A 20,600-nucleotide genomic window follows, 5' to 3' on the forward strand; every position below is an offset into this window, starting at 1 on the left:
TGGTGCGCGTTGTACGCGGCCACCTGGTTTCTTTCGCGCAATGTTACTGCATTCTTAGTAATTTGTAATAAAATACAATTTACGCAGATACTTTTCTTAACCATAGCTTTATTTCGCTTCAGATATAGTGCTTGAGATGATGCCGGGGCGACTCATACGATCCGCTCTCTGACCTTCTGCGGTTGAATTATTTATTCTATTTATCCTTTCTTATATGCACACACTCTTCTTCCGCTGCTGCACCTGCCTAAACCATGCTTCTTCTTACCTACGGTGCTAATTATTACTCTTTCGTACTGTATATGTAAAGATATCTGTGTATGTATATGTATATGGTTTTATATAATTTATCATAAAAAATATGTATTCTTTTCCGTTTGTCGTCTTTTAACAACCCTTTTCAAGGGGAGGGGGGGGGGGCTGGTGGGGATGATGCTGGTGCTCCTCAGGCTTTTGCGTGTTTTTAAGCGCGTCGAGAACGGTGGCCGCTTTAACCTTCTGCTCAAAAGGTTTATCATTATTAGTAAGCTTCTTAACAGTGTGTGTGTGTTGTGACAAACTATGTGCATTGTTAGTTTGTCGCTCGATTAAATAATCATTAAATGGCTTGCATTTGCATTCCGTAATTGCGAAGCACCTTGCGCCTGGGAAAAGGTCAATTAACGATACCGTGAGTAAGTGGTGCCTGACACCGTAAAGAAGTACTGAGCGATAAAGCAAAGTAACCCTTGCAACGTATACAGACAAATCGACAGCGCGGGAGAGAGAGAGAGAGAGATACGAAGAGGGAAAACACATAGGGAGGAAGCAAGCAAGAGAGCAAGAGATAGATCGTACAGAGAGACAATCAACCAAAATCCGTACCGCCACGCTAATGGTCTTGTATAAAATTTGTTTGTGTGTGGGTGTGTATGTTACAATTCTCAGGATACGATTTATTTCTGTTTTGATTCACCATTATGCATAGCTTGCGATCATAACCTAACTAACTAACTAACTTAGCGGCTATCTAAATAATCGTGATAAGATAGCGAAGAAATATAATACAGGTAGACGTAGCAGAAACCGTTCGGCAATGTGTGCGTGTGTTCGTGTGCGTGTGCGTGCGTGAGTATGTGTAAGTGTATCTGAAGTTTGTGTGTGTCTTTGACTTTATGTAGTTGTTTGAGAAATGAACTAAAATAAAAGTTTCACACAAATCTCTCTCGTTTTGCTCATTCTACTTCTCAATTGAATTCTCATTTACCTTCTCACTTGTGCACGATCGCCACGAACGGTTCGCATAAGAGGAACACACACATTTTAACAGCTTCTGGGTGCTAACTTCAGCAGTAGCTGAACCAAAACTAAAAAGCGAAATATATGTATTTTATGGGGAGGGGTTCCAACCAAACCAGCGTGTGTGTGTGTGTGTGTGTGTGTGTGGACAGGTCCTAAACTATCTTCTATTCACTGCTACTAGTAGTATCGAGAATTAACGGGGAAGAATGCCCTGCTGCGTGTCGTGATCGCGACATCTGCCAAACATCATTCTGTACTAAATAGTAATAAATTAAACCGTACCACAAACTGTTTGTCCCCCAAAATCTCACTAATCGTAATTAATATCTCTCTCTCTCTCTCTCTTGTTCTTCTTCTCGTAAATGAAGGGATTAAATCGATGCAAACCGATATTTCTAGGAGAGCATATTACACGATGATACTCATGGATGATGGAAAGGTATAATGGAGAGCGACTCCCACATTTACACGCAATTATCGTGCAGCCTTAAGCCTTGGCCTGTGTGTATATCGTTCGCCTCCCAGCGCGCACTATGGAATGTATGACTTGAGAGGGTCGTTATCGATTGTGTGTATGAGTGGCTTAAGCCTGTGGCAAAAGACCTAGCTTAGGATATGATCGATATGTTTTCTCATCTTTTGCATCTACTATGTGAGTGTGTGTGTTTCCCTGTACTCGATGCTACTACTGCTCTGCTGTCGGTAATTCAGTATTCATTTTCCATAGCAAACAGTAGTTCGAGTGCGTTAATTGAAGAAGAAAGGCATGAATTATGAAAAAAAGGTATTAATGACTAGAGGGGAGTATGAAAGAAGAATTCATAAAGACTGTATAAAGCGGTGACGGTACGGGATTAACGAGCTTATTCAATATACACGCTGCTGTACACCGTAAGCTCCTCAGTAAGAATCATTAACCTGCAATTCCTTTTCAATTCAAGAACGAAGCTGAGCACTCTCGCTTCTCCATCACCACATGCCGTCGTGTGTGGTTGTTGGCGGCCATGTTTTTTGTGTATGCGGAATAAGTGCTTGCCTTCTACTACTACTACTACAACTCCGCGGGGCTCGTATGCTTTTAGGCAGTTTTGTAAGGTAATAAGGTTGTCGCTAGAGGTCGCTAGTGTTTTCTGTTTCCTCAGGATTAAATAAGCCGTCGTGATCCTTTCTTTCCTGTATCCTTTCTTCCTGCGCTACTCCCTACCTACACTATCCAACGAGAAGAGGGGAGTACTGAGCTCTATGTCTCTTAATCCATTAAATTCTAACTGATTTTTTGTTTGTTCTCTCGCTCGCTCTACAACATACCACCGGCGCGGGAGACGTTTAAGCTACATAGCTCAGAGGGGGGGAGACATTTGACCGAGAATGATAGAGCAATTGGTGCTGGAGTTTGCTGAATTTCCAACTGTTCGGTTCGCTCGTTTTGTTTTGCTTTGCTTTCTTCCTTCACGTGTTTAGGCACTGTTTTGGTCCTCATGCGAGGAAACGCGCGACATTGATCTTTGTTTCTGTTGTGGTATCACAGTTAACGATTTTGGTATCTTCGACAGCAGCTGGGCGGGCGAACTGTTGTCCAGCAGCGAGGAGGAGCCGCCGCCGTTCGCGGCCGTCGCGATGGCCACAAACTCCTGCAGCTGTGCCTGCGTCACCTTGTTGCCGTCCTTGAACAGGTGCTCGAACGGGTTCAGCACCGCCGCAGTCGCCGCAGTCGCCGCCGACGCGCTGCTGCTGCTGGTGGTGGTGGTGAGGAGTGAGGTGGGCTGCCCGAGCACAAGCGACGTCGCCGCGGGCGCTGGTCGATGCGAGGGTGATGACGTCTGCGTCATCGCTGCGTTCACTTCGCTAAACAGCGCGGCGACGGAGGAGACGGGCAACGATCCTGCCGAGGAGGTCGCGAACAGGGAGGGTAGAGAGAGGGTGTTGGCCGACATCAGCATCGGATAGACGGTGGTACTGTTCGGCAGGGAGAGCGGCTTCATCGAGGGCGGGACGGTCACCGTCGCACTACTACTACTGCTACTACTACTGCTCTTGGCAAGGCTGTTGTTGTTGACCGTCGTCGTCATGGTTACCGTGAGGCTGCTGTTTTTCTGCACATTACCCATCTTGTTCGCCCCGCTGCTGCCGCTGAGGATCGGGATGAGCGAGTTCTGCTCCAGCAGCTGGTTCGGAAGTTGGACCACTTTGGCGGAGGAAGCGACAGATACGGCCACACTGTTGGCGGACCCGTTGTTGTTCTCCACCGACCCCGCGCTGGAGGCCAGCCGTAGGGCGGGTGGTGGCGGTAGCGTGGTTGCCGCCGACGACGGCTGCTTGTTCGGTTGCGGCAGCTGCGACTGGCGCTTGTTGGCCACCGTCTGCTGCTGCTGCTGCTGCTGCTGCATCATGTTCTGTTGCTGCTGGAGCAGCTTTTCCCGCCGCAGGATGCACATGCGGTTGTAGTCCTCGATCGAGATGTGGTAGGGCTTGCCGCCGGACATGACCTGCACCAGCTTGGGCAGGGTGCGCCCGTCCGCCGTCTGGTAGAGCGGGCCCGTTTTCAAGCTTTCCGACACACCGGGCGCGATGGGCAGGAGCGTTGGCCGCCAGGGACGCGTGGACGATTCGCGCCGCTCCGCTTCGGTCAGCTGCTCGGGCATCTGGATGATTTCGCGCGCCGTCGTATTGCCGCTTGCATTCGCGGTCGTCCCGGTGCTAGAGGGGCCCGTCGGTGTGTTCGCCGTGGTGGCCGTTGCACCAGCAGTTGGAGATTTCTTGGCGAGAAGCGTTGCGGCGGCGGCGGTGACGGCATCGACGGCCGCAACACTTTGCAGCAGCGATTGCTGCGGTTGCTGCAACAGCGACAACTGTTTCTGGGCAGTGGCGGTTACGGCTGCTGGTGCGGTGCCGACTGTTGCCGATTGTGCTGCCGCCGGGGGAATGGTGGTGATGGTGACGCTCGCCTTGCGGTTGCTGATGCTGATCAGCTCCGGCGGGGAGGACAAGGGCGCCTTCGGTTCGTCCAGTCTCACTACCTTCGTGGAGCCGCCGCCCACGGTCGAGGAGCTGCCCGAGGTGTTCAGTGGCGAGGTAATTGCACTGGCCCCACCGGACGTCCTGCCACCACTCTCAATCGACAGCTTGCGTTTGAGGCTTTGCTTCGTCGTCCCCTGGTCGCCACTGTTCGCCAGGTGGAGATTGTTCGATTTCAGCAAGCTAACCGGAGCCGGCGGCGATACGGGCGTAATTTCGGCCGAGGAGGAACCACCGCCCGCCGACGTCCGCGGGCGAACCTTGTTCGCCGGCACGATCGTAATGGTGGCGCTGCTAAACTGCTGGAAGATGTGGCTCGTCTTGTCCGCGGCCACGGTCGGCGTGGCCGCCGGCGTCAGCGAGGCAAGGGCGGGCGGTGAGGACGGCACCACCGACGGTACGTTATCGTACGAGCGTAACCGGTTCTGGACCGCTTCCGAGTAGGTGGTGGCACTGGTTTTGGCCTGCGGCGACAGCACCAGATCGCCGTTGCGGAAGTACTTCTCGAGCAGGAGCAGATGGCGCAGGAAGCTCGACTGGTTGCCGTACGGCTTCTGCAGCTCCTCCCAGAGCGCCCGCGTACTGTCGTCGTACTGTATCGTGGACTGCACCTTCGTCCAGCCCTCCGGCGTGCGCATCGACGACGAGCTGAACGGAATGTTCACGTGCACGCCCAGCTCCTCCTCGCCCGGGAACAGCTCGCGCATCGAGATGTTGGGGTTCGACTTGAGCACCTGCGTCATGTCGATGTTATCGTCACGCGACTGCTGCTGCTGTTGCTGCTGTTGGTGCAGCGCGGAGAGGGATTTCGACGTCGGGATGATGCTGATTTCTTCCAGCTCGCTCATCTGCGTCGCACCGTTGCTTTCCACGATGGTCACGTCGGGCGACTTTCTACTGCTGACGCGCCGCCTCACAGAGACGGAGCTATCGCCGATCGAAAATATGTCACCCAACGTTTGATAACGTGCCGGTAGTGGCTGCTGCTGGCTCTGTGTTTCTGTGATGGTAGTCTCTTCAACTTCTTCATCCTCCGCCTCTTCCTCCTCTTCATCGCCGTCCGAAATTACAATGTCCGTGACAGGCATCGGTTGGCGCTGTCTAGGGGCTGCTGCTGCTGCTGCTGGTGCTACTGCTGTAACGGTTACTGCCGCTTCAGCCTGCTGCTCTCTCTGCTCTTCCGCTGCCCGCTGACGACACAGCAATCTGCAACAGGAAACAAATGAGTTACACACACATGAAAGTTGCAGCAAGAAATCGTTCTTTGTACAATGGAGACGCCCGGTCATTCATTCTAAAGCAATTCAAAAGGAGGAAACGGTCCCCCTACCGAGGGTCCGAAATTTGTTTCCGTCCACTCAATTACGAGCGTGGGTGAGTTTTACACAAAAGGACGTCTCCCACCACCTGCTGAGGGTGACGGGCGAGATCAACTAGTTCGGAAAAGTGTCATACACGACACGGACACACGTTTCATCCGGGCGGAAACGACGGAGCTAATGACCGGTCGAACCATTTGCCCCTTTTTCACACACATACACACGTACGCATTCATTCATTCACACCTATTCACGGTACGCACACTTACCTTCGATTGTAGTCGTTCACAAACTGAGCCTTTTTCGTTTTCGGTTCCGGGGGCTTAATCAATAAATTAGCATAATATTTACATAATTTACACACGACCAACTCCGAGCTGCTCAGCCTCATTGAAATCCCCTGCTCCTGGATCAGGCGCTCCAGCTGTGGTACGTTCTGTTGGCGAGAGAAAGGAGCAACCGATACACGGGATGGTTAGAATTTGCTACACAGGCGTGGCGATGGTAAAAATGCCGGTGGAAGGAAGTATGCTTCCATGCTTCGAAGTTCCAGGGGGTGTGCACATTTTTGTGCCGTCATTGGAGGGAGGTCGCGGGCCTGTTTCGTTGCCACATTCTAAGACCAACGCAAGACGTCAGAGCAAAACCCCCAAAACCGCACACATTGTTAAAGATGCTCTCCTTTGGAAGCTTTAATGGAAAGCGGGGTTCTTCTTGTGCAAGCCACAAATCCTTGCCAGTAAGAGCTCGGCATTCAGCAGCATCGAACAAAACCGGCTCGCTCGCTCGACACCGGAACGCGCGAGCAAAGTTTGGCCAAAATTTATCGCCATATATTTCCGGACGGCACAACAAACCACACGAGAGGAAGAATTTCAACCCCCATCCTCGCCCCCGCGGTAATACTTACATTGTAAAGATGGTACACATGGTTCCTCTGCAGCGGTTTCGTGCACATGGCGCAGATCATCAGGTGGCTAATCTGCTCGTAGTGCTTGTTACAGATGGAGATGTATTCGGCCGTCGCCTTCGCCGCCTGCTCGAGATTGATGTCCAGCTGTTTGCCAATTTTGCGCTTCATCTTCACCATCCACTTGCGGCGCAGCGACTGCATCGCGTGCGCGGTACACTGCCGTACGGCACAGATTTCGCGCGCCTTCCCGCCCGCCGTCGGTCCGTCCTCCATTGCGGTGGCCGGCTGCTCGGTCGCGATGCTCGTCGAACCGTCCTTGTTCGTGGTGACCTTAAGTACGAGCGGCGATACGGTCGATTGCGTTGCGGTGTTGTTGGCGGTGGTCGAGTTGGAGGCAGTGCTGCTGCTGCTGCTGCTACTGCTGGCTGCACCGGTCGACGCGCTCGTCTGCGTTACGGTGGACGATTTCTTCTTCTGCGGCGGGCAGTTGGCTTTGCGATCGACGTGCCGGTAGCAGGCATCACACAGACAGCTGTCAAGCGTGATCTTGGGCAGGGTAGCTATGGTAACGGGAAGGGGGCAGCGAAAAGGGACAAAGCAACATGTTAGCGATATGAGCGCAGCACATTCACATCAAAGCAGGCGCACGCCACTTACCGAGAAGAATGCGCTGCTGCCGCTCGGTCGATTTGATGGCGGCCACGTGGCACGGTGTGTCGTACAGACCGAACTTGCCACCGCAGTAGGAACACTGGTCCCGGCACAGCCGCTCCGGGTGCACATTGAACGAGGAAGCCTTCTCCGGGATGACCAGCGACTTCTGGCTCACCTCTTTGGAGGAAACGCTTTCGCCGACCGCTTCTGTGAGGTTTACGCCGTCTGTGGAGAGAGAGAGAAAGGTAATTGATTTCATACTAATTAGATCCAACGCTAATAGAGCGACATTTGAAACGTTTTTTGCGCCAATTTAATGATATTTAATTACGTGCTTTTTTGAATAAAAAAGAGGACTAATCTGTCTGGAGTACATCACATCCCCGCACCGAAGAACTTGGCACTTTGCAACGGCTGAAAAGGTGTCATACTCAGCAGTGTAACAAAATAATCAACAAACCTTGCCACCGTTCCAGCACTAATATACATAAATTCGCACTTACAGCCACCGTCATCCCATCCCTCATCCGTTTTACTTTTGTCAACATTTACTTTCGAGCACCGGAAAGGAAACTCCGATGAGCGAAATGGCAAACCGTTACCCTCATTAGAATTCACCGTCTCCATTTTTTTTTGGGCAGGGTAGACATTAACGTTGTCCCTTGCTTTGGCCGACGGTCCGTGGACAGAAATGTTTAAATACTCGTCCACCACCACCATCGCTCTCCTATCTGCAAATCCCTCCACCATTGGTACTCCGTGCTGTCATCAGAAATCGATCAGCAGCGAAAGAAGAAGGTCAGCGCGTTTTAATATCCTACAAAATTCAATATTTTGATAGGCAACAAAGCGCTTCCGATGGCAAAAACTGGCCTCCCACCCATTCCCTGTGCCGTCCAATCGGCTGTACAAACGGGCCAAGGATAGAGATGATTTACAAATCCGATCAACAGTGTCGACATTTGGCGCTCCAGTGTCGTCCTCCTCCACAACCCAAAATGCCTTTCCGTACTGTCGTAAGTGGAAAGAGGGGCGGAATGGTTTCGATTTGTTTCCCTTCCACTAAAACAAACGGCACTTGAATTCGCCACAAGAAAGGAGGAGGAGGGGTTTTTGCGTGAAGGGGGGTCGAGAGTCGACGACAAATTTCCCATTGTGTCCGCTTCACAGACGGAAAATATTAAAGAGACACGACGACACGAAGCACGTGAAGGAACGACGATTGCTGTTGTCTCAAGACGATCCCGCGTTGCTTCACCGGCCGGCCGGCCACCGTCTCTATTTGCCCGTCAATGTTCATCATATTACAAAACCAACCGAAGCTGCTGCCACCACTGGCGGATGATATCGAGCCGGCATTGTCTTCGGTATCCTCACCCACCCATCAAAAAACCGTCTGGTTTGTCGCTTTGATGAAAATAAAAAGCAATATCTTTCTCTTCAATTGCAGCGCCGCCAGCAGACTGCACCCTCCTTGCACCCTCTGTCTGACTTGGGGAAAGGGAATTAGGCGAGCGATTTGGAGTTTTTTTGTGCACTTCCTTCGTCTTTGTTTGTTTGCAATCTTAAAAAGGCAAGATACTTCCTAAGAAGCGTGTCCTGCCAAAACCGTTAAGCGATGGTTTAATTACATTACACCATTCTTCTTCGTGCGAATGGCCGCGCAGAACAGTGTCGTCGTCATCGTGTTTTATGACAACAATTTTAATTATTATCGCTATATTCACACCCAAACCGCTGTCGTCCCGTTTCCATTTGCCCAGCCAATTGAGCGCCGATGAAGAGCCATCGTGTGTCTGTGAAATGAAACTTAAACCCCCCTTTCCTCATCAACATTGTGCTTTTAATAATGTAAAGCAGTTCAAATTAATTGACACGCGTTGAGGAGGATGGCTCGGAAGTCGGAAGGAATTTGCCCTGATTTTTACACTGAATTGATGGGATAATTTAGCAGATTACACATTCATAAAACAATCGCTCACAGTGTCTTGCTTGTGCATTGTGCATTGTGCAAGGAACACACGCGATGATACAGCACCGACGGTAAAGTACCATGCGCCTCCATTTGGGGATTGAAACGTTCAATAGTCTGTGGGCAGTTTCATTTGTTCTGCCACCTTTCGCATCAAATCCCACAATCCTTCCTTATCTAATGCGTAATTCTGTTCCTTCTTCTACTCGGAAAAAGAACTACTTAACTCACTCATTCATAACCAACATTAAGGGATTATAAAAGAATTAGAAAAGCGGACCATCATAGTTGCATTACCCCTGCCCCCCAACTCGTTACTATTTTTAACACCTCTTAATCCGATAGATGATACCGGTGTCCGCTTGCTCTATTGTGATTTCAACCAACAAGGACCTTCACGGAGACTCTGCCATGTCTGAGTCAGAAGTCAAAGGATGATGCAGAACAATCACCAGAAACTCTCTAGAACCGGCGACTTGTTGATGCAGTTTGTATGTGTGGTGGTACTACGTGGGGGGGTTGATGGGATGCATAGCAAATCCTGTCCAAACATTTTCCTTTCACCGTTGACCGTTGGGTTGGTGGAACTAATCTCGGCGTCTCGGCAGCAAAAAAAAAACAAAAGAAAACATTGCTTTGGGAAGTGAAAACAAGCACGGGGAGTGTGTTCCTGTGCCCTTTGGAGACAAATTTCCATGGGTTGCGCCTTTTGTCCTACACAAGCACCTTCATACACACGGACCATGTCTGACTAAATGGGAGTAGTAAAAGGACGCTGATTGGTTTTTTATGCCCTAATAGATTCAGCTCCCTCCTCCCACCAACGACACAATTCAATGTCGCTTTCGAGAAAACAATCAAAACGAGCTTGGTTCGAACGGCACTATCAATTTCGTAACTATTTACACGCTGAGCTAAGCGCAAAACTCTCCCGACTTTGGCCCATATGGAACACAGTCCATGGGGGTTTTGTTATAACACGCCTCCGCCATCATCATTGCAGTGCATAGAGCAAACCACCTACCGGTAGTGTGGGAGCGGCTGTGCGCCTTCCTACCGCCTGCAGCGTCCCGGTGCGAATGGCCATCGGATGAGTTGGACGAGTGATGATCCAGCTACGGGGGGAAGGAAGGAAAAGAAAAAAATCAATTACAACATTACAACGTGCAACAGGTAGCAAGGTAGTAGTAGTAGTAGTAGAATGTTCTAGGTGAACGGGGAGGGAATTTACAGGGTTTTCCAGGAGTTTTCATAGCTAAGGAAGACTTTATTTACTCTTTCTTACAGGAATGAACTTAAAGTATTGGGAATTGGATCTTATAGCACCCTTGTTGGACAAATCCAATAGGAATTTCCTAGGAGCCTGTCCAAAAATGATGCCACAGAGTCCAATTTCCATCGTATGAAGCTCATTCCTCGTCAGAAAAAGTTAAGGAAGTGTCCCACAACTATGAGAACCCCTGGAAAACCCTGTAAAGGGAAGCGGAAAAGAGCAAAAGGTGTTTGCAACCGAAACCATCATCTCGTTGTTGATGATACAATCGATTGTTTTTTTTTTGGTTCGAGGAAGGATGGAAAAGGACGGGAAGCGCTCGTTAGCTTAATCCAGGAAGAGGGGAAACATCACAAACGACTACAAGAAGGAGAAGAGATACGCGGGTAAACCCATCCTTATGGCGACGCAGACGTTTTCCGTCCCAGATGCGCCGCGTTCTTCTTCGCCTAGAAGAAAATGGACCCCCATTAACACTAATCCTGCCGCTCTCAGCCAGCAATCACCCCAGGCGAAAGGGCAGTGGAATGGAACAGACAGGATGGGTGTTTGGGGGGGATCGACTACCATTTCTCTACTTCTACGGGTGTGTTCTACGGGCTCAAAGCGGTTGTTGTTGCTCACCTCGTTACTGTGCACGGTGTAGAACGTGTTGTCGCCGTTGTTGCCCGTGTCCGTTGCGTAGCCGCTCCCGTTGCTCGACACGCTGCCCGACCCGTTCGACGACTCCCGGCCACCGCCCTTGCCCTTGCCCTTCTGGAACGTCATCTTCAGTGGCATGCGCTGCTGCTTTCGCTTCTCACCCCGCGAGCCACCGCCACTGCCGCTGCCACCCTTCAGTACGGTCGTCTTCATCGACACCGTGTACTCGTCCTTGGAGCTGCGGGTTGATTTATTGCCCGCACGACCACTACCACCGCCGGAGTGGGCGGTGCCGGCAGCCAGCCAACCATCGCTCCCCTTACCGGCCGTACCCTGGCTGCTGCTGTTGCCACCTGTGCCACCGTCCTGTGCGCCACCGTCCGCCGAAGACGATGGCTTCTGTTCGGCACGGCGCTGCTTCTCTTCGTCGGCCGCCCGTATCGTTAGCAGGCCGAGGTTAAGCAGGTGGGACGCTTTTGCAGCGTCATCCGACTCGTCCGGCGGCGTCGTCGTGGCGGTGGACGCAGCATCCTTGTCGGTGGCGGGTGGCGGAGAAGGCGACCCATTGCTCGTCCCTTGCTTGAGTACGGTCAGCGGTGACGACGACGACGACGACTTGTTGCTGCTATCCTTTCGCTCCGCCACCGCCGACAGAGCAGCGGCCGCGTTTTCGCCCTTCGAAGCGGTGCGCGACCGTGACTCGGCAGTGTCGGCCAGCGAGGGTGCGGCGGCCGCCGCCCCACCTTCCTTGGCGGGCTTTTCCTCCTTCGAAAGCAGCACGACGGCTGGCGGTGGAGCCCCGTCCGCCTTGATCGGCAGTATTTCTAGCTCGCATTTCTTCGGCACGATGGCCGCCTCCTCCTTCTCGTCGGACGACCCACCGTCCTTCTTGCTGGTGAGGGCGATCGTGATCGCTGGCAGATTTAATCCGCCGAGCGCAAGCAGTGCCGGCACCGGCGCCGTGTCAGTCTTGTGTTCCTGCTCGTCCTGCGGGCCGCCGCTGCCGGAAGCCGGGGATGGCTGCTCCTCCTCGTGCCCATTTTCTAGCACCTGCTGCTGGAGCTGCTGCTGCTGCTGCTGCTCCTCCTTCAGCCTCCGTTCGGCTTCGAGCCGTTCCGCGCGCTGCTTCTCCTCCCGCACCTTCTCCTCGACCCGCAGCTTCTCCTGGCGGAGCTTCTCTTCGCGCGTCTTCTCGTCCTCCTTGCTTTTCTCCTTGGTCGTGCGCGTTTTCGGCTTGCTCTCCTTGCCGGTGGCAGGTGTCGGACTGGCGACTGGCGTGGACGACGACTTGGATGCGGTCTTCGGGGTCGCGCCGGTGGATGGCCGCTGCTGACCTCCTGCCCGTGAGGATTGTTGATTGGGAGTTGATTGGTCGCCGGTGGTTGTTCCGTTGCTGTCACCGTTCGCTTTGCACGGCACGGAAGCAACGGGAACCGGTGAGGAAGCATCGTCTGTCGGTGTTTTGGAGGGGGTGCTGCTAGAGGAAACCTCTCCGTCGCTAGGGGCAACCACCGCACCTCCAGCCGATGACGCCTGTGGCGCTCCTGCCTCCTCATCTACCGCACTTCCTGCCGAATCGGGGCGGTGGTTTGATTCCTGCGCCTCACTTGTGTCCTTTGCCGGAACGTTGTCAGTCTGGGACGGAGTATCACCGTCGCCCTTCGCTTCCTCCAGCACCACCGCAGCAACATCCTCCTCTGGTTCTTCTTTAATTTTTACACACTCCACCACTTCCTCCTCCGTGATGTCCATCTTTTCCTCCACCGGTAGCTCCTTGCCAATCTCCTCCTCCTCCTCCTCTTCATCCTGCTCCATCGGTTCCTCCTCTACCTTCACACCCTCAATCGTTATTTCCCTGTCCTCGCTCACACTTGCCGGGTCCTCCTGCACTTCCTGCTTCACCTTTTGCACTGTCTCCACTCCTTCCCCTGCTTCGTGCGCAACTTTTTCCTCCTCCTCCTCCTCCACCTCATCGGCGTCCTTTGTCGCACTACCACCTTCCTCACCGTTATCACTAGCAGCGTTATCGCCCACCGTTTCGCTTTTGGCATTGTCCTCCGCATCGTCACTAACCTTGTCGCACCGGAAGCGTCCCTGCACGATTTCGCCCAGCTTCGGGTCCTTCTCGATGCCGAGATTGTTCTCCAGGAAGGCCGGCTCACTGTAGCACTCCTTCACGCTCTGCTCCGACACGCCCTCGCTGACCAGCTCGCCCGGGCTGAGCGACGGATCCTTGCCACTGCCGCCAGCGTTGCCGCCGCCGATCCCCACCACACTGCCCAGCTCCACCTCCTCGCCGGCCGTGCCGCTCGCCCCAGCGATCACCCCCCCACTGCTCACTCCGCCCAAACTGCTGACCGTCGTCCCGTCGCTGTGCAGCGGCTCGCAGGCAACACCCCCGTCCACCGTCGCCACCGTCGTGTCGATCGTGAGCGGTGCATCGACCGAAACGGCAGCCGTCGAACTGTCCTGCTCGGCCCCCTCGACCGCCAACGATTCCAGCGATTCCGCCGGCTCGAGCTTGATCTCCACCGTGCCGCCGCCGCCGCCGACCGATTTGCCTCGCGCCGGCGGCGCTAGCTCCTCCCGGGCCGTGCTCTTCCGCTGCCGCATACTGCGCCGTAGCGTTCCCTTCTCGACGACCGGGGACGCAGCGCCGCCGCCCGCCGCCTTGCGCTCATTGAACGCTTCCGCCATCTTGTCCAGCATTTTGCTGCGCGATTCGTAGTCCAGCAGCTCGCGCTTCATCTCGGCCACCGTCTGTTCCGCGCCGTCCTCCGTCAGGATGGAGCCGGACCGGCGCCGTTCCATCGATGCGCTGTCGGGCGATTTGCTGCTGCTGCCGCTCCCTGCAGCTTCCTGCTGCTTCAGCACGGCTTTGCGCTTCGCCACCGGGCTGTCCGAGTTGCGCGGCTTGCCGTTGCGCAGGCTGGGCGTCGTGGCCGCGGTCGCCTCCTCCTCCTTCTCTTTCGAGGCGGCCAGCATGTCCTTCACCGTGGCGGCGGCACCGCGCGTACCGGTCGACTTGGCGGCCGTCACCAGCTGGCGACGGGCCTCCACCTTCCGGCCCAACATTGGCTTGCCGATGATCTTCTTGCCCTTGCGCTTGAGCAGCCCGGTGCGCTTCAGGGTTACTACACGCTTCTTCTTACTTTGGGCAGTGGCTGCCGGTTTGGAGCTTGTTGTTGTTGTTGTTGCGGTTGTTGTAGCAGTTGCGGCCGCACGCCGTGCCCCGATTGCGGGCGATTTCGTTAGATCCTTTGACGCACCACCGAGCCCAGCTGTCGTCGTCGTCGTTGCCGCGGTATCATCCTTGGCCGCCGGCGACTCTCTACCGGCCGAATCTTCCCGCAGCAGTGCACTGCCACCGCGCGTCGTGCGGGACGGTGTGGTGGTGGTGGTGGTTGCGGCGGAGGCGATCGATTCGATTCCTGCCAACTCGTCTACCGCTCCCTCATCGGTGCCCTGCTGGAGCAACTGTTGCTTCGACTTGAGCCGGCTCAACGAACCGCGGGTGGAGGAGGTGTTGGTGCTGCCGCTTCCACCACTACTACTACCACTACCACTACCAGCAGCGGCCGCCACCGTACTCGCTACTGCCGCTGCCGCCGCTTTCCGCGTGGAGGTCGGTGTCGTGGGGGCAGAATCGTTTCCACTTGCGGCACCGGTGGAGGAAGAGCTGATGGCGAGAGCGCTGATGTTGCCGCTGCTGCCACTGTTGGCGCTGCCGAGCGAAGGCGTGGGAGAGTCTGCGGTCACCGAACGGGCCTTCTTGTCGCGGGTTGCCATAGCGTTGTTGTGTGCTGTTGTGTGCAGCCGTCCCCCGCGCACCCCAACACCATTCAACGGTGCCCGGTGCCCGTGTGGGGTGGTGGTGTGGCGATCGGTAGTTAGTTCACTACCCCACCGCAGGCGCGCAAATTATGCGCAGGGATGTGTGTCGCGTTAGCTGCGCCACACGTGCTTTTGTTCCTGTAACCGAAAGAAGAGAAAAGGTTGATTAGAGAATTTAGTTTTAATTGTGTTAATTTACGAAATCGAAATTTATTCATTATTATGATATTTTTCATTATTTTTTAAGGCTTTTTATTGATGATATCAAAACCAAAGTTTTATAGGATTTGTTTTTACTATAAGACGTTTATGGGTAAAATCTAACACTAGTTGCATTTTAGTAGCGTCGAGCCTAAGCGATGCCTTATCCATCTTTCAGCTATTAACTTTCTAATCGTCGCCCAACCCCTAACACAAGAAGGAAAGTCTCGGTGTGGCCCAAGCATTGGCAGAGCATAAATTCGATTAGATAACGTGAAACGGCACTCAAATCAACAGGCCACTGCACACCTTCACCACCTCCTTCCTCAACATCATCCTTTCCTTAGCATAGCCAAGGTGACAAAACTATGATTTGCGGATATGCCCCTCTTTACACCCCGTCGTTCATGCGTGTACGCACACACCAACATTGCCGATGCGCAGCCATGAAAACTGACACACACACACACACACATGCACACAGTAATGAGTGATCGCGAAACGGTACCGAAAGGGCATTAAATATCTTAGGCACGTACACCACACACAAAATGTAGTGCAAAAAGTAAATAGATACAGCGAGAAAGTTGCTGCACCGACATGGGCCCCTTAGGAGGGAGGTCACACTGAGGTAGTCGGTTTTTAGAGAAATTTACATAAAATTTGCAGCTTTTACAAAAAAAAAACAAACGATTAAAAATAACTAATAAGTTGGTGTTAAAGTCAGTTGCTGTTGCCGTCGCGCAGGATAACGTAATCGACACACACACACACATACGGCACACGGCACTGTTCGGCTGGCTGGCTGGCGGATGACGATGATGATGATGGTGATGATGATGGAGTGCGCATTGCTACGTTTATAACTTCGGCGCTATGGGTTTGCCCGTTTTACCGAACTTACAAGGAAATCCTCTTCAAGGGCACAATCACAACAAACAAACAAACAAACAATCGCTTCATCCACCTTCAAACCACCCTTCCTTCCCTCGCCCCTAAAAAGTGCAACAGTTTTCGAAAGGGTAAAGGGTTGGGGGGAGGGGGGTCGCTTTGCAAAGCCAACTGTGTGCGTGAGTGCAATTTTAAAGGGAAATAAAAGGATAAACGGGGCATCGGGCTCAGCACAACCTCCTCCTTTTGCCCTTCTTACCACAGTGCGAGTGCGTGAGGTTCACATACACAAATACACACACACACACACACATCCAAACAGTGCGCTGTCACTTTGGCAGCAACAGTGCTGCTGCTGGTGTGTTTTGCCTGTTGCACACTGCTGCTCGCACGTACACACACACACACTGGGCGTTTGTTGTCACGGCAGGGCTCACAACACAATCAGGAGGTACCTCCCAAATAGAAGGAGGACGGGGGATCGCGATAAAAACATTCAAATTGCAATTCACACATACACCACTTACTCGGACACACTCTAACACCCTGGTGGTGCACCATACGTGCAGCAAGCAATGCAATCACGCATATCCCCGGTACGTGTGCGCGCGTGTGCCTGCTCTCTCGCACACGTCGATAGCTTCGGCAAGCGATGCGGACGAGCGTTTGCTGTGAACTGAGTATTGAACCTGCTCTTCTACCCGTGTACAGCAGCCAGCTTCTCTCCTGCGCGCGGCCACACACAAACACATACACACGCGTGCACACACACACACACTCCCTTTCTATCGCTGCTTCATCGCGCCCTCTCTCTCTCTCTCACACGGTGTGTAGCGCTGCAAAATCACACGCACACACACACACACACGCTTGAAAAGCCACCGTCGCACGCATTAAGCAGGCGACTTCGAAGCTTAAGCTGGGGCGAAAATCTCTTCCCGTTTGCCACACTCTCTCTCTTTCCCTTCGTGGCGCACAAACGCACCCGAAAACAGTGTCAGAAAAACTGTCAACACGTTACGGCTCTGTGTGTGTATTGGTTTCGCTCTATCTATACCACACAGTTCGCGCTTATGCGCGCAGCTTACTTGCAATTGTGTGCAGTTGTTGGTTGCTCGCGACCCCTGCTGCTCCGGATCGCTCACGCATACAAAGCCCGACGCGCCCAGATCCGATGCAAAGAATCGCGCCGCACCTCCACCGATAGCTTTTTCCCAGACATTTCTTCTTGCCGTGTGTGTGTGCCGCCACCGCCGCGATTATATGTTGCGCGAGAGCATAAAACTTGTGCGCGCACACACACACACACACACACGCAGTGAACAAAACGCGAAATTTTCACTTCACCATGCCAAAAACGAACCGTGTGCAAAAATCTGACTTATTCACCACCACTGGCACGATCGCGCACGCGTGTGTATGTGTGTGTGTGTGTGTGTGTGTCTGTTGCTTTGTTCTGATCTTCTACTTTTGCCAACAATTTGTGTACGTGTGTCCGTCGTCCACCGATCATGATGTCGTTTGGTCTCTCTCTCTCTCTCTCTAAAAATGGATTTCTTGCACCTCTTTTGTGCTCACTTTGTCTCTCCTGCTCCCTCTCTTTTACGCTCTTTCCGTTGTGCGGCCATTACATCAAAGCCGGCTTCATCATGCCTTCCCCCCGCCGTCAGCGCGGAATGTGCGCGAACGCTTTTCCAAGCTGGTTTTTCGTGTGTGTGCTGGGTTCCATCGCACGTCGCCCGAGTTTTCCTCTTCATGCGGATAATACACCATGCGTCCGCTCTCACCACTACACGAGTGAATGAGCGCACACAACACACACATACGCGGCCGCTTGCTGAAAGTGCGCTTATCAACCCAAAAATTCTCCGTACTACTGTGCGGCTCTGTCGCGCTCTCTCTCTCTCCCGTCATGCTTCTTTCGGCTGCGTAGCTTACTCACACAAACGCGTTGCGCATGCTTTATGTTTTAAAAATCTGCTCGCTCTCGGAATGGCGTCTCTGCGCATATTATATGCTGCCGCCTGGTGCTTTCAGCTTTAACGAAACCGTATCGCACTGATTAGGTAAATTACCTTTTGGGGATGTATTTCCAGTAGAAAAAAAAACCTTAAATCACAAATAAATTACGTTCTCACAGTTCCTTTAAAAGCGGGGAGCCCTATGGTCGGCTCGAATGTAAACCATTGCGATTAGAGACACACTTACTCGCTGTAAAATCTCTCGCCCTGAACTCTTGCTGCTGCTACTGATATACCACCCTTCCGCCTGTTGCTGCTGTTTGACGGCCGTTGCTTCCAATCTGACACAAATACTCGCTCACATCCTACGGTGGTGGTGGTGGTGGTGGTGGTGGGTACCAAAACAGGGGGAGGGTGCGAAAAAGCACATTCAAACACACGTTCAATTAAACATTCCGAAGAACCAGAGGAGTGCTCTCTGGTGTGCGAAAAAGCTTGGAAAATAGAGCCATCTTGTGGTAAGGGTTAGCGGTGAAGTATTTCATTTTGCTGAGGAGAAGAAAGTTTTGTTTTCATAGAAAAGTTTTCTAGTTTAAAAAATCTCATTGCATAGTTTAAATAAAACTACAAACATAAATTCCACTACCAAGAATGATTCGAATATTCGGTAGAAATTGCATACTTTCGTGCTTATTGTAAGCATATAAAACAAATTTTTTATTACTTTTGATGTTTTGATTTTTATAAAAGCTGACTTCTTATTCATATTTTGTGTTTACTTCAATAGCAACCAGTTGTTTTTACTTTAAACAATATTTTAAATCGATTGTTGGCAGATTCTTAGTTTTAAAACACTATACATCTTGATGTACAAAATTAAAAAAAAAAAACAAAGGGTAACTCATGTTTCCAAAAGTATCCAAATGTCTTCCGCCAAACGATAAGAACGGAAGGCGCAATTTCCTTTACAGCCTGCTCAAAAACACGATTGCAAAGTGAAACCAATCAGTGTGACTAACATCTAATAAAACCCATCCCAGGAAACTGGAGACAACAAAAACTTTACCAAACTGGTCAAACAGCTCTTCCCCGACTATTGACCACCGAGGAGGATTACCGAAGGAACACCATTTACCATCCCTCTGCCCCGGACATGCTCTCTTCAGTTTTGTCCAGCCAAAAGTCCGACAAAAGACAATGATCCTCGATATGTTTGCTCACAGCACCAGAAAAGGGCAAACCTCAACAGTGGCAACTACCCTTTTTAATGTCCAACTCTCTCTCACACACACACACATTGTAGCCGGAAGTACCACAACATCCGGATGCTCAAGAGATTCCCGAGAGCAAACGAGTGTTTTTCGTTGCCTTAAACCAACCAATTGATGCTAATATTACTAAAACATGACCAGTCGAGGCGCAACTTCAAGCTGCGTAAAGATTTGCTCACTACCATTTGTTGGAAAAGAGCATTTTGGAGCCGTCTAAATCAAGTTGAAGCGTCGTCGTCGTCGTACGTCGAAACACGAACCAACCCGCCCGCCCGACACGAGTAAATATTAGCCTGTTTGCGTTGGTGTTTTTGGAGGATTTCCCCCTGCTTTTACCACACCCAAGCTGCTGTGGGTGGGTGGTGAGAAAGCGGAGAACCTAGAGACACTGTGTAGAACAATGTTTTGGAAATTTACCCAAGCCGCTGTTTGGTGCTGCTCTCTTGACCAATCAAACCTGTGCTTCCCTCCTCTTTCCATTCAAACAAACTGTTTTGGGCCTGGCATAAAACATCCAAAAAGTGCAATTCCCAGATTTGAGGAATGTTGGTGGAAAACTCCACACAGCAGCCGTCGTAACTTGGAAATTCATTGCTGCTCACTACTTGAAGGAAAACTTTCCCTTCAAACGATCCGAAGCACTGGACAACACACGTTTCTTCCACTTGTGGCGAGATTAAGAGGGGATGGATGGAGGAAAACGGGTTGTAAATTTGTTCTCATTCCAGAAGAGAAAAAGCAAAATGAACAGCACAGTTTCCAAGGAACGCTGGCCATCGAGCTGGAAAATTCAGTTCCCGACATTCATCATCCAATGACCAAAAAAAAAAAAGGCTGGGAAAATCAAGCGAAAAGATTGCCGAAACTGATGCCTTTTTCCGCCGAAGCCGTTGTTTGCCAAAAAAAGGGTAATATTTTGCACTTTTCTACCAGAAACACCCAATAGCAGCAGCAGAGGCAGACTACACTTGCTTGGTGGCAGTGTTTGTAATTTGAATTTCATTGCTTCAAATTAACCAACCGCATTCCTGCGTTAATGAGCGTCCGCGACCAGGGACCACTGCCATAGTGGGCTTGAAAGCAAAGGGTACACACATTTAAAGTAAAGCAAATTGGCGAAACCATAACAACGGAGAGAGCGAGCTCTACCTCCTCTCCCTTGGTGGTGGCAGGTTTGAACATTTCATTTCGAGCAAAAAAGATGGCTTCTTTAGCCCGAGAGTTTGCTTTACCCCGTCTGTCCGGCCTTTAAAGACTGACCAACAACGCACAAGCGCGCACAGCTTCCTTCATACTGGGCCTTCAAAATTCCAAAATACGTTCGTGGATGTATTCACCCATTCCTTGCCTTTACCTCTTCTCTACCACAGGCT

At 51.8% G+C, this 20,600-nt stretch overlaps 1 protein-coding gene across 5 annotated transcripts in view; it reads right to left on the reverse strand.

Annotated features, from left to right (window-relative positions):
* Positions 1 to 88: 88 nt before the first annotated feature.
* Positions 89 to 20,600, reverse strand: part of LOC121591016 (mucin-19) — a 39,237-nt gene continuing 18,725 nt past the window's right edge. For 2 of the 5 annotated variants that reach the window (XM_041911309.1, XM_041911311.1), the window contains exons 3-8: positions 11,052 to 15,041; positions 10,179 to 10,269; positions 7,186 to 7,407; positions 6,526 to 7,088; positions 5,885 to 6,051; positions 89 to 5,502 (exon numbers count right to left, since the gene is read on the reverse strand). In XM_041911309.1, coding sequence (XP_041767243.1) covers positions 2,739 to 5,502; positions 5,885 to 6,051; positions 6,526 to 7,088; positions 7,186 to 7,407; positions 10,179 to 10,269; positions 11,052 to 14,858 — 7,614 coding nt within the window. In that variant the 5' untranslated portion in view covers positions 14,859 to 15,041 and the 3' untranslated portion in view covers positions 89 to 2,738. Of the gene's footprint in view, positions 5,503 to 5,884; positions 6,052 to 6,525; positions 7,089 to 7,185; positions 7,408 to 10,178; positions 10,270 to 11,051; positions 15,042 to 16,008; positions 16,164 to 16,513; positions 16,696 to 20,600 lie in introns of those variants that run through there. The other 3 variants (XM_041911310.1, XM_041911312.1, XM_041911313.1) reach the window with 3 other exon arrangements.

Source organism: Anopheles merus, chromosome 2R (genome assembly GCF_017562075.2).
Source record: "Anopheles merus strain MAF chromosome 2R, AmerM5.1, whole genome shotgun sequence".
NCBI lineage: Eukaryota > Metazoa > Arthropoda > Insecta > Diptera > Culicidae > Anopheles > Anopheles merus.